Raw genomic sequence first — 12,352 nt, 5'->3', positions numbered from 1 at the left:
CATGCACGCGTGCACACACGCGCGCACACACACGCACACGCACACGCACACACAGGCGCACACACAGGCACGCGTGCACACACGCGCACACACACGCACACGCACACACACATGCACGCACAGGCGCACACACACAGGCACGCGTGCACACACGCGCACACACACGCACACGCACAGGCACACGCACAGGCACACACAGTGTTGATACGTTTCCATAATTATTGTCAGGGCCCGGCCGCATAGTGGCTGAGCGTCCACCTGTGAACCAGGAGGTCACGGTTCGATTCCCAGTCAGGGCACAGGCCCGGGTTGCAGGCTTGATCCCCGTGTGGGGTGTGCAGGGGGCAGCCGATCCATGATTCTCTCTCATCATTGCTGTTTCTCTCTCTCTCCCTCTCCCTTCCTCTCTGAAATCAATAAAAATATAGGTTTTTTTTATTAAAACATTATTGTCAGAATTCGAATCGCAGACACCTCCATGATTAAGTGCTTCCTGAGAAGAGCTGGGCACGGAGCTGAGTGCCTGGCGGACGAATCACATCGAGGAAACCCTGTGACAGTGAAGATGAACATCGCAAGGCGGGGACCGGGGACCGAACATTCAGCACAAGATCGGACGCGGGTTTAAACACGTCACAGCCTGTGTCTCTTTCACCGTCAGGCAAACGTGTCCCGTGAAGATGAAGATGAAGATGAGACGTGAGGCACAAAGAAGAGAGAGGGACATCTTCACGGGCCTAATGCCTTGGTTCTCAAACTGTGCGCCGAGGCACCCCAGGGTACCAGAGCGAGCGGACAGGGTATTTCGAGTTTCCTGGGGAGAGACGGTGACACTGGGTATCCCGGGCGCCTGGAGGACTGGGTCTCGGCCGTTCGTTCCCTTTCAAAGTCAAGCCTCAGGACAGTCCTTTTGACGAGACCGTATCTCCGTGAACCTGGGTTTCCGGTGGTCTCTGTGCTGCAAGCAAATACACAACCAACGCGGACGTGGGAATGGGGCGGCGGCGTCCGATCCGACTCCGAGATCCGAGAGGCCGGGTGGCACCAGCAGTCGGGCACGTCCCATCCGTAAGTAACTGAGGTTATTAAGTGAAGTGAAATAAATGCCTCAGACAATTTTCCTGCGAACGGCTGCCAGGAACGCGGTCGTGAGGACACAAGCACCTGTGACGTGCTGGGGCCTCGTGACTGGGTCAAGGGGCTGCTAGGCAGTGCTCTGGCCTGAGGTCACGTGGCTCTGACTCCCATCTATCCCAGGGCTCCCTGCTCGCCCTCCTCTCCCCAAACCCCCTCCCCAGGCCTCTCCGCCCGCCTTGCACGCACAGGCCTGCTCTTCCCGCCTGGCCACGCCGACAACTGTGCGTCAGCACAACGCTGGGCACCGGACAAGCCTTCCCTCTCCCGAGTCCTGCGAGCCCAGGCGGGTCTCACCCATCTGCAGAGACGGGAAAACAGCTCGGAGCAGAGGGGGGTCCCCGAGTGTCCGGCTGCCCCGCTGGCGCTCTGCTTGGCGTCCGGGGCCTCCCTTCCAGGTCACGGCCCAGCCTCCAGCCCCCGCAGCCCCCGCGGTGGAGGGGGCAGCTCCCCCACGTCCGGGCCTGAGAGCACAGGGCCGGGACTCCCATTAACAAGCCAACCCTCGCTCACGGCAAGAACAATCACGCAACCCAATTTCTCGCCGGAGTTCACGGGGAGAGCGGATTCGGAAAACAGGACGCAGTGTGTTCGAGGGGAGAGAGATGAATCCTCCTTTATTCAGCGGGAACTACATGTTCCCAAAATTCAAATCAGCCTGCAGAGCAGACGGCCCGAACCCGAGGCACTTCAATGCACTGTCCCAGTTCACAGGGCCCAGTGCACAGCGGGAGCTGCGCCCCTTGTTCCAAAATCAATGAGGAATTCCAGGACGGTCCCAGCAGAGGGTCACATGGGGCCCGGGGGCCACACCAGGGTTGCACCCCCATCATGCTGGCCCTGCCTGCAGTCCTGACTCATTTGATCTAAAACCCAGAGGGCAGCCCAGGCCGGTCTGGCTCGGTTGGATGGGCATCGTCTAGTGCCCCGAAAGGTCACCGTTTCGATTCCAGGTCAGGGCACGTACCCAGCTGTGGGTTCGATCCCTGGCTGGAGTGGGAGGCAGCCAATCGATGTTTCTCTCTCACATCGATATTTCTCTCTCTCTTCCTCCCTCTCCCTCCCTTTCTCTCTAAAATCAATTTTTTTAAAAAAACATTAAAAACAAAACAAAAATAAAACACAGCTCTAACCATTTTGGCTCAGTGGACAGAGCGTCGGCCTGCAGACTGAAGGGTCCCGGGTTCGATTTCGATCAAAGGCAGGTACCTCGGCTGCAGCAACCAATCGGTTTCTCTCACATCGATATTTCTCTCTGTCTCTCCCTCTCTCCTCTAAAACTCAATGGAAACAGCCTCAGTGAGGATTAAACACAAACACACACTAAAAACCAGGTGCAGGTACGTGCTGAGAAGATCGCTCTTGGTCAGGAGCTGATGGAGACGCTGCTGGCAGGTGGCTGAGCCCAGGGCCTCGGGCAGCCTCCAGGGCAGACAGAGTGCCCGCAGGCAGGGAGGCAGGCACCCACCTCCCATGGGCACAGAGGGGCCTGGCACGGAGGGGCCTGGGCACGGAGGGGCCTGGGCACGGAGGGGCCTGGCACAGAGGGGCCTGGCACGGAGGGCCTGCCAGCTGCTTCCCTGCGGCTGCAGAGAAAAGCACAGGAAGGAGAGGCATCACCTGGGAGGAGACAGGAAAGACGCAGCTTCCGTGTCCAAGTGCCCAAGGCCCGGAGACCGAGTCTCGTTCAAATAAACTGGAGTCTCAGGACCGACTGTCGTGATTTCTAAGGCCCCACATTGAACGGGACGACTGTCCTCGCCGCTTTCTGCGCAGAAATAGTAACAGTGGAGGGTTCCGGGGCCCATGTCTCTCCTCTTCACGAGCCGAGGAGGAGGGGCCGAGCCTGGAGGCCCAGCCCACGCACCTGGACGTCCAGGCCCCTCCTTCCGATGGCCTCCCCGACGCTCTATCTCGGGGTGGGAAAAGCTCGCCCTACGCCAGACCTCAGGCTCTGACCGCCCCCCCCCCCCCCCCCCTTGTGCCCGAGCCAGTGAAGTTCCTGGGGCTGGGCCAGGGCCCGGCAGGTGCGGGGACAGCCGGAAGGTGAGGGCCAGAGGCAGAGACTGACCCGAGGCTGAGGCCGCCATCCCACCCCGTGAGCAACCAGCTGGCAGCCCCGCTGCCTGTCAGACATGGCCCCGCGCCCTGCGGCCTCCACTCCCCGGGGCTGCGCTTCAAGGGGCCGGAGCTGAGCCTCACCTCTCGGTCTCCTCGGCCACAAGTGAAACCGGCCTGGCGGGCACGGCCACGCTGAGCTGACCTACTTCGTGCGTCAGGAAAAGTTTCCACTCGGTTCCGCCACACGGAACCGAGGCTCCTGCAGGCCGGGCGTGTGGCTGGGACTGTCCTCAGGGAGCCGGCTGGCTGCCCAGGTCGCAGACACACGGCTCACTTTCCTCCTGATAGGCATCTGGCCTCCCAGCCCCTGGCGGTTCTCTTCCTGCCGCCCTCCCGTCCTCGAGGCCCGGCGGCGGGAGCGAGGGCTCCATTATGAAGGGGTCTGGACGTGGCCCCCCACCGTCCTCGGTCACCCCCACAGGCCCCTGGTCGGGGGGACAGCCTGGGGCTGGGGGCCAAGGGGCGAGAAGGGAGAGGGGCACGACCTGCGGGACCTCACACCCCTTCCTGGGACGGACAGGCCCGCGGGCAGGACACGGCGCGGACACAGTTGGCCCGAGGGCACTGGGAAGCCACTGGGAAGCCACAGTCCACCCAACACAGCGTCCGGACCAGAAAACCCCCGACTTCAGACCAGAAACCAGAGGCAGGCTGCCCTGGGGCCACCAGAGGTGCAACCAGGAGTCAGTGACAGACGGCTGGGAAGCCCCAACAGTGGGGGTTGAACCACAGCCTCCAGGTGGCCCTGGAGTCAAAGAAGCCTCCAGAAGAGCGTGAGCCCGAGACCAGGGGCTCGGTCCGGCTCTGCCTCCTCCTCCTGGGGCCTTGGGCAGTGTCACTTCTCAGAGCTTCTCTGCTTCCTCAGCTGGGAAACGGGAGACGCCCACCCCCCCACCCCCCCACTCCCATCCAGGAGGGCGATGGGAGAGAACAAGGCAGCCCGGCCAGCGTGGCTCAAGGGTGGAGCATGGACCTAGGAGCCAGGAGGTCAGGGTTCCATTCCTGGTCAGGGCACAGGCCCGGGTTGCAGGCTCATCCCCACTAGGGGGCGTGCAGGAGGTGGTCAATTGATGTTTCTGTCTCTCCATCCCTCATCCTTCCTCTCCTTCTAAAAATTCAATAAAAATGTATTTTTTAAAAAAAGAAGAACAAGGCAGGCCCATGACACAGCCAGCACCGGGGACGCCTCCCAGGAGCACCCAGGGAGGCAGCTCTTCGGCCCCTGTTCTGTGCAAGGCTGTCCTGGAGCCCTGAACCCTGAGCCCTGTGCCCTCAGGCCTCCGGCCGGCGGATCCTGTGCCAGGGAAAGGCCTGCGGCTGCCGAACGCTGAGCCTGCGTCCTCCGTGCCCAGCTGGCAGCCACCTGCCAGCGCAGCCTCGACGGGCAGAGCCCTCCTGTCCCCAGCCCCACCGCAGGGCGCCTGCCACTCGGAATGCTGGCCCCGAAGAGAGGGCTGCCCTAGCCACGGCGCGAGCCGACAGCTGCTGGAACGGTCCCGGGGCCACCTGACGGGGAGCTCGCGGGCAGGTCGCGCCAAACCCTGGGAAAAGACCAGCTCAGCACACGGGCCGGCTGCCTCCTCCAGACCCGATTGCACAACCGGTTACAAGCCCCCGAGGCCTCAGCGTTGCACAAGGCGCTGACTCACTCTTCGCACTTGGAAGCGCTCAGGGTTCCAGCCACAGCCGAGCCCTCCGGGACCAGCATGCGGCGGGGGACGTGGCCGCCCCCGGGTGGGGGCCCAGCTGCTGCCAGACTCCGCGGAGAAGTCTTCGCACAAAATATGCTTATTTGACAACTTGTCCAGGAATCTGACCTCCTCGAGCATCTGTGGCCGCCCACGCTGTTTCTCTTCCCTGGGGCGTGACCGCTCTCTCCTCGGGAGGACTGTCCAAGGCGGGGACACCCAGCAGGCCTGGTTCCCACGGTCTCGGGGCTCCCGCTCCATCTCTGGGGTCTCACGGACGGCAGGGAAAGCCCAGGCAGCCCAGACTCGGGTCTTCATTCAAGACAAGTTGCAGCCCGGCCGGCGTGGCTCCGTGGCTGAGCGTCGACCTAGGAACCAGGAGGTCGCGGTTCCATTCCTGGTCAGGGCACAGGCCCTGGTTGCAGGCTTCATCCCCTGTAGGGGGCGTGCAGGAGGCAGCCGGTCCATGGTTCTCTCTCATCCTTGATGTTTCTCTCTCTCTCTCCCTTCCTCTCTCTGAAGTCAATAAAAACTTATTTAAAACTATATTTTTTTAAAAAAAGCAATTGAAATGGCTGCACATCTGTTTCTCTCCCCTTTTCCTTTCTCCCTTCCGAGCGGCAGGGAAGGAGACACTAAGGACTCAGGAGGGACCTCGCTCCTGGACCCCGGGCGGCAGCGAGGGGGGCGGCAGCGAGGCCCGGGCTCACGGAGCTGTGCTCCCCCAGGGACCCCAGCAGCCACCACAACGCTGAACGAAGCCCGAGGCCACATGCATGGATGACAGCCTTGGCTTTACCCATCCATCGTTTTAAAAAGGAAATGAGCTTTTAAAGCAGCTAGCCCGGCCTCACCCCTTCACCCTCCCCTCACCCCACCGCCCTGCCAAGGCCCAGGAGGTCGGCGACCGGTCACCTGGGCAGGTGAGAGCCAGGACGGGCCAGTGCCAGAGCCACACCAGCCGCCGGCCCCCGCCCAGCGGCCTCCCAGGAACCCTCGGCCCTGCCCAGTCCAATTCCTTCTTCGAATCGAGCCCGGCCACAGCTGTTCATTCACTGAGAATACCGCTCCAGGGAAGTCCGATTTCTCAGTCCCAGGCACGAACTGCGACCAGATCCCACAGCTCCGGCCGGCCGCCTGGCGCAGAGTCCGGCCCACAGCCTGCCGCCGCGTCCAACCAGTGAGCTCATGGCCCCACAATCGCTCCCTGAAGGCAGTTATTTTTTAATGTATTTTTGTTGATTTCAGAGAGGAAAGGAGAGAGAAACTTCAATGATGAGAGAGACTCTTGGATCGGCTGCCTCCTGCACACCCCCCACGAGGGATCGAGACCACCACCCGGGCCTGTGCCCTGACCAGGAATCCAGCCGTGACCTCCTGGCTCATAGGTGGCCGCTCAGCCCCTGAGCCACGCCGGCCGGGCAGATGCTCTTTTTTGAAAGGCGACATAGTCCACCACCCAGAGACCCCGCACGCGTCCTGAACACTGCCCGCCAGCCCAGGCCCCTCCCTGTGGCAGGCCCCGCCTCCCTGTCCTCACTCCCTGCTCCCAACACCCCCTCAGGATCCCGGAAACCCTGGGCCCCTCGTGTCTTGGAGGCTCCGTCCTCATCCCCGTGTGGCCCCTCCCACCCCAGGCCTCTGTCCAGTGGCTCTTCCTCCAGAGGCCTCCCCGCCCCTCACACACACACACACCCCTCCGGCCAGGCCTGAGCCACAGCAGCGGCCAGCTCCCCTCCCCTCAGTGCGGGCAATGACCGCTGCAGGCCGGGCAGCAGCTGAATGAAACCTTGGCTCCAGGCTCCAGGCTCCTGCCCTCGGGGGCACCTCTGGGAGGCCGAGGGCCGCATGTCAGCGTGTTAGCCACACACGGGTGATAAGCTGAGCCTTCCACTAGGAAAAGACTGGATGGCTTCCTCATTCCTTCCTTCCTTCCTTCCTTCATTCATTCCTTCACTCATTCCTTCCTTCCTTCCTTCATTCGTTTGTCGTCCATGCACAGGTGCCTCCTCTGAGCCGGGCAGGCGGACGGACGCACAGGGTGCGGGGCACACTGCGTGCGGAGCTCCCCACACGTCCTCAGGAAGCGGAGGGTGAACACAGGCGCACCCTCTGCCTCTCCTCCTCCAGGCCACTCACCTGCCCCCGGGAGCTGCTGAGGCCTCAGGCCAGCGGAGAGGGCCTGCCTCCCCCACACGCCGACTGTGGCACTGCCAGGCCTGAGCAGCTAAAGGACTCCACCTCCCTGGCCATCAACCAGGTGCCCGAAGGGCCAGTTACTCAGGCCCGCAGCGAGACCACCAGCAGGCACGGCTCGGCAGTGTTGGCAAAAACAAGCCACGTGCTTTCTAAGTCATCGCCTCCCACCAGATGCCACAGCAGCTCAACTCCGTGCCCGGGGTGTGTGTCGCTCCCACTGCCAGGCGCGTCCCCTGCCAGGCTTCCTGAGAGCGGCTCTGGTTCCGGAACATCCGCATACACAGCGCAGCCCGACCTCTGCGCCAGCCGCCTGGGTCCCTCCCGCCACCTCCCTAAGCAGGGTTCTGCTCGGGCTGCTGCCTGCCCAGCTGGGATGCACTCCCAGCCTTCTGCAAACTTCCTCCATCCGGCCACAGGCCCTCGAAGCTCTGGGCTGAGCACCGGCTGGCGCACCCTGCGTCAGGCTGTCTGTGTTCAAATCCAGGCTGGTGGCCTCGGGCAAGGAGTTCCACCTCGGTCCTCGTGCACCAGGGGCACCAGGCAGACTCCTCTTCCTGAGGCTGAGGGCCGCCTGAGGGCCCAGGCGCGACACCCCGGCACAAGGACGGGGCACAGGGTGGGCACCCCAGGCGTGCGTTTCCTGCCATCCGGTCCCTGCAGGTCCCTGCGCTGAGGGTGGGCACCCGGCCCCAGGGGAGGAGGCCCTCCCAGTCCTCCTGCACGGCTGGACCTTCCTGTCCGTGCACTACACCGCCGCCCAGTCAGTTATATTCCCGCCGAAAACCCAGACGAGCCCTGCAGCCCCCTGGCCCCCTGCCTGCACTGCCCGTGGAGGAGGCAGCCTGTGGCCGCAGCGGGGACAGGGCCGCCCCTACCAGGCTGCACCACTGGCACAGCTGAACTCGCATTGTTTTCCACACGGTCTCTCTGTCTGGAGGGAAGCCTCGCTCTAGGAGACCGAGAGAGAGAGAGAGAGAGAGAGAGAGAGAGAGAGAGAGAGAGAGAGAGATTCTCTGCGCTTGGCCCCCACCCCCAGGAGCTGCTTGTTGACACGAAGACGTGTGAGCGGGACACTCTCCTCCTCTCCGCCCCGCACCTCGCCTCCCCTCCCCATTTCCTGGCCCAGAACCCGGAGGCCGGCGGGCTGGCAGCTCCGGCAGCACCGGGGGAGACCTGGGCGCCGCGATGAAGTGAATGTGGGGCGCATGGAAGCGGGGGAGCGGGCAGAGAAGTCGAAGGGAGAAGCGCCAGAAACCAGCCCACCTTCCCGTCCCAGGCCCCTCTCCTGTCGGAGCCCCCTTCCTGCCCGGGTGCTTCCCCCTCCAGGCGGGACCCCCGCACCCGGACTCAGGACCGAGCGCGGAACCCACAGCCGGTTCAGCGGAGGGGGGCGCCCTGCCCCGCTCCCAGCGAGGGGGCCCTGGACGCCCGCCCCCCCTCGGGGTGCCCGTCGGTCCGCGGGGCGGGGAGGGGGAGGGCGGGCCGGCGGCGGGTACCTGGGCCGCAGGCGCCGCGCTGCAGGACGATGACCGGCGGCCGCTGCAGGCTCTCGGCGCGGCGGCTGGCGGCGCGCAGGCGGCACAGGTTGGCGTAGGTGTTGGCGTCGCTGCCGCACACGGGCTCGGCGCTGGCGCACACGCAGAGGCCGGGCTGCGCGCGCCGCCGCACCGTGGCCGAGGCGGGCACCCCGAAGGGCACCACGCACTGCAGCCCCTCGCCGCACGGGCCCTCCTGCGGGCCGCACTCGGCGCCCTCGGGCGCGCCGCACACCTCGCAGCAGCCGCAGGCGTCGCGGACGCGGCCGGCCTCGCAGGGTCCCGGCGGCCGCGGGCAGCGCGCGGGGTCGCAGCGCTCGGGGCACCCGGCGGGGGCGGCCGGCGAGCGGGCGGCCCGGGGCAGCTGCGCCCAGACGGGCGCCGCGAGCAGCAGCAGCAGCAGCAGCGGCGGCGGGAGCAGCGGGGCGCGCGCGGGCTGCATGGCGGCTCCGGCTCCGGCTCCGGCTCCGGCTCCGACGGCGGCGGGAGAGGCTGAGAGCGGCGCCTGCGGACGCGAGGGACGGAGGTGCGAGTGCGCGGCCCGGCCCACTGGTGCGCGGCGAGGAGCCGCCTGGGGACGGGCAGGGCGCCCGGGGGCGGGGGGGCGGCGGGGGGCCGGCCGGGGGCGGGGGCTGGACGGGACCGCCCGCGGGGGGGGGGGGGGGGCAGGCGGGGCGGGGCGCTCCCCGGGCCCGTCTCTGGGTCTGCGGGTCCCACTTACTCTCCTTTGCGGGTCGCCCCCAGCGACTCGCTTTAAACTAGGAGGAGACTCTGCAAAGCGCAGCCTGAGCCCCGCGCGGAGCCGCGGGAAGTTCCCGCTAAAGGCCCAGCGGGACGGCCTGCTGCGGGGCGGGGGGGGGGGGGGGGGCGGGAGGTGGCGGCCAGGCTGGGGGGCCGGGGCGCGGGGCTGGGGCGCGGGGCTGGGCGCGGGGCTGGGGGGCCAGGGCGCGGGGCTGGGCGCGGGGCTGGGGGGCCAGGGCGCGGGGCTGGGCGCGGGACTGGGCGCGGGGCTGGGGGGCCGGGGCGCGGGGCTGGGGCGCGGCTCGGAGGCGGGCGAGCACCCTCTGGAGCTGCCCCGCGCGCCCAGCACTCGCGCCCGGGCCCCGAGCAGCCGAGCAGAGGGCGGCGCCGCGGGCCTGGCAGGGAGCTGGCCGCCCTCCGTTAACTGAGTGACAGCCTAGAGGAGCGATTAGAATTTCATCACGTGCGTCCGATTCCTTCTCCAGCAGAATCGACAGGAAGGAGGTGGGAGACGCTAGTTGGGGGGGCGGGCGGGGGGCAGAGGGCTGGGCTGGTGAATTTTCACCCTCGAGATGATTTATAAACACGGTTGTTTTTAAATAAAATGGCTCGCCTTTGCTCTTCAACTTGAGTATTTGGTGCATCTTTGGGGACAGACATGAGTCACTGGGGTGGGGGGGGGGGCAGAAGTGACCTTGGAGGAGGGTCCCCAAACTGGGCGGCCCCCAGGCCGCGTGGGGCAGGTGGAATAATAAGCTCCAGGCGCCGGAGTCCCATGAAGAACAGGAAATCGGTCGGAACCTGGCCCCGGCCTGTGATCGATCTTTCCGCCCTAACATCTCTGCACCTAGAAATAGTGCTGCTTGTTTTAATAGATTTGTATGGATTTCAGAGAGGAGGGGGGAGGGAGAGAGAAACATCACTGATGAGAGAGAATCATGGATCGGATGCCTCCTGCACACCCTCCACTGGGGATGGAGCCCACAACCCGGGCCTGTGCCCTGACCGGGAATGAACCCTGACCTCCTGGTTCATAGGTCAGCCAGCGCTCACCACCGAGCCACACGGCCAGGCTCCACCCTGTTTCTGTGCAGCTGGGCTGAGTGAGGCCTGAGCGCTCGCAACCCTCACGCGGCTCAGGTACTGCTGACCGCTGGCCTGGACACCCTCTGGGTAACACGGGTCCCGTCCCTTCTCTGCTCCCACCCTGGGTGGTGCCTGGGGGAGAGGCCAGGCTGGGGGCGTCTGCAGAGACCCCAGGGCAAGTCTGGGGGAGGGGTGGGAGCTGGGCCAGTGGGGGGGACAGAGACCCCACTGCTCGCCTCGCTGAGCATGGAGGGACGCCGTGTTCATGGGGCAGGGACGTGGTCAGACCCTGCCGGTCCCTCCTCGGCCACAGCCGTCAGAATGGAGACGGTGCCACGCTGGGGGCAGGGGCGTGACCAGTGCAGCGGGTGCTGTCCCCTGGCCCAGCGGCTGCCATCGGCTCAGGCCGGGGGAGGAGTCTTTTCTAAGTCCCACCGAGGTGCCCGGGGCTGGGACACCCCGAGAGCTCTGCTCCCAAAGCCGATGGCCTCAGGACGGGCATTCTCTCCTGGTCACTGCTCCTTCCCTGCTGTCCATGAGCCTCGCCCACCCGTGAGCTCTGTAAACCGCTGACACCCAGGCGTTGGGCGAAACTTGACTCAGTTCCGTAAATGACGGAATCGGGTCGGCGCCGGTGTTCTGATTTGGGTCACTTCACTGCGGCTCCGTGAGCGAGTGGGCGGGGTGTTGTTGTTGTTTAAAGAAGATGCTGAAGAATTTAGAGGTGAATTCTTGAATGTCTCCGAGGTTGAGAATGATTAAGCAGGTGTGGTTGAGATGTAGGGAGACAGGTTAAGGGTAATGAGAGTTCGGTACTGGCCGTGCAACTTTCCTCTAAACCTAAACTGGTTTCAAAATTAAAAACAAAAAACTTTTTAAAAGGAAAAATTAGGCCTGGCCAGCGTGACTCATTGGTTGAGCGTTGTCCTTGCACCAAAATGTCGCCAATTCGATTCCCAGCTGGGGTGTGTACGGGAGGCAACTGATCAGTTTCTCTCTCCCTCACTCCCTCCTTAAAATAACAATAATAATAATAATTAAACATTTTTTAATGATTATAGTATTTTTTAAAGGGAAAAAAATACCCCATCAATGAATCAAAAACTTAGAGGAGCCGAGGAGGCCCCCGGGGCCACGTGATCCGTCGTCAACAAAGCAGGACCACGAGGAGACCACTGCACACCCGATCTCTGGCCGGAACCACAGACCAGGGGAAGAGCAGAGGTGACAGGATGGGGAGGACGGACCACGGTGCGGCCACTTGAACAACGGGCTGGCCAGTCCTCCAATAAAGTCACCATGTGACCCCGCAGTCCCGCGCCTCGGCACACGCCCGAGAGAAGCCAAACCACGTGACCACACAGAACCGCGCTCAGATGCTTAAAGCAGTACCCCCCCCCCCCCCGAAGGCGGCAATGCCCCCACGCCCAGCGGCTGTGCCCTATCTGTGCAGCGGACGGTTACGCAGCCGGGAAAAAGGGCGACGTGCTGGTAATGCCCCAGCGTGGTGACCTCGGAAACATCACCCTGAGAGGAAGAAGCCAGGCACAAAGACCCCAGAGCCATGACTCCATTCACATGAAATGTCTGGGCCGAGGAGAGAGAGAGAGAGAGAGAGAGAGAGGGAGAGATGGAGATGGAGAGAGAGGGAGGGAGATGGAGAGAGAGGGACTGGTGGCTGCTTAGGGCTGGGGTGAGGGCGGAGAGGCCGTCGCTGCAGGGTAGGGGTTCTTTCTAAGGTGATGAAATGTCTGAAGTTGGCTGTGGTGGCGGGTGCCGGTGTGTGTGAGACACTGAAAGCCTTCGCGTGTGTACGCGTCCACAGTGAGTGGCATGGTCTCTGAATCA

At 64.2% G+C, this 12,352-nt stretch overlaps 1 protein-coding gene across 2 annotated transcripts in view; it reads right to left on the bottom strand.

Moving 5' to 3' along the window:
* HTRA1 (HtrA serine peptidase 1) overlaps positions 1 to 9,174 on the bottom strand; it is a 34,626-nt gene extending 25,452 nt beyond the window's left edge. The window contains exon 1 of one of the 2 annotated variants that reach the window (XM_070432049.1): positions 8,639 to 9,174. In XM_070432049.1, the coding sequence (XP_070288150.1) occupies positions 8,639 to 9,119 (481 nt within the window). In that variant the 5' untranslated portion in view covers positions 9,120 to 9,174. The remainder of the gene's footprint in view (positions 1 to 8,638) is intronic. The other variant, XM_070432050.1, reaches the window with a different exon arrangement.
* Positions 9,175 to 12,352: the final 3,178 nt, after the last annotated feature.

The sequence above is a fragment of the Myotis yumanensis genome, unplaced genomic scaffold, assembly GCF_028538775.1.
Source record: "Myotis yumanensis isolate MYYU_CA2020_CCGP unplaced genomic scaffold, mMyoYum1.0.hap1 SCAF_13, whole genome shotgun sequence".
Taxonomy (NCBI): domain Eukaryota; kingdom Metazoa; phylum Chordata; class Mammalia; order Chiroptera; family Vespertilionidae; genus Myotis; species Myotis yumanensis.
This window is presented reverse-complemented; position numbering and strand designations above follow the sequence as displayed.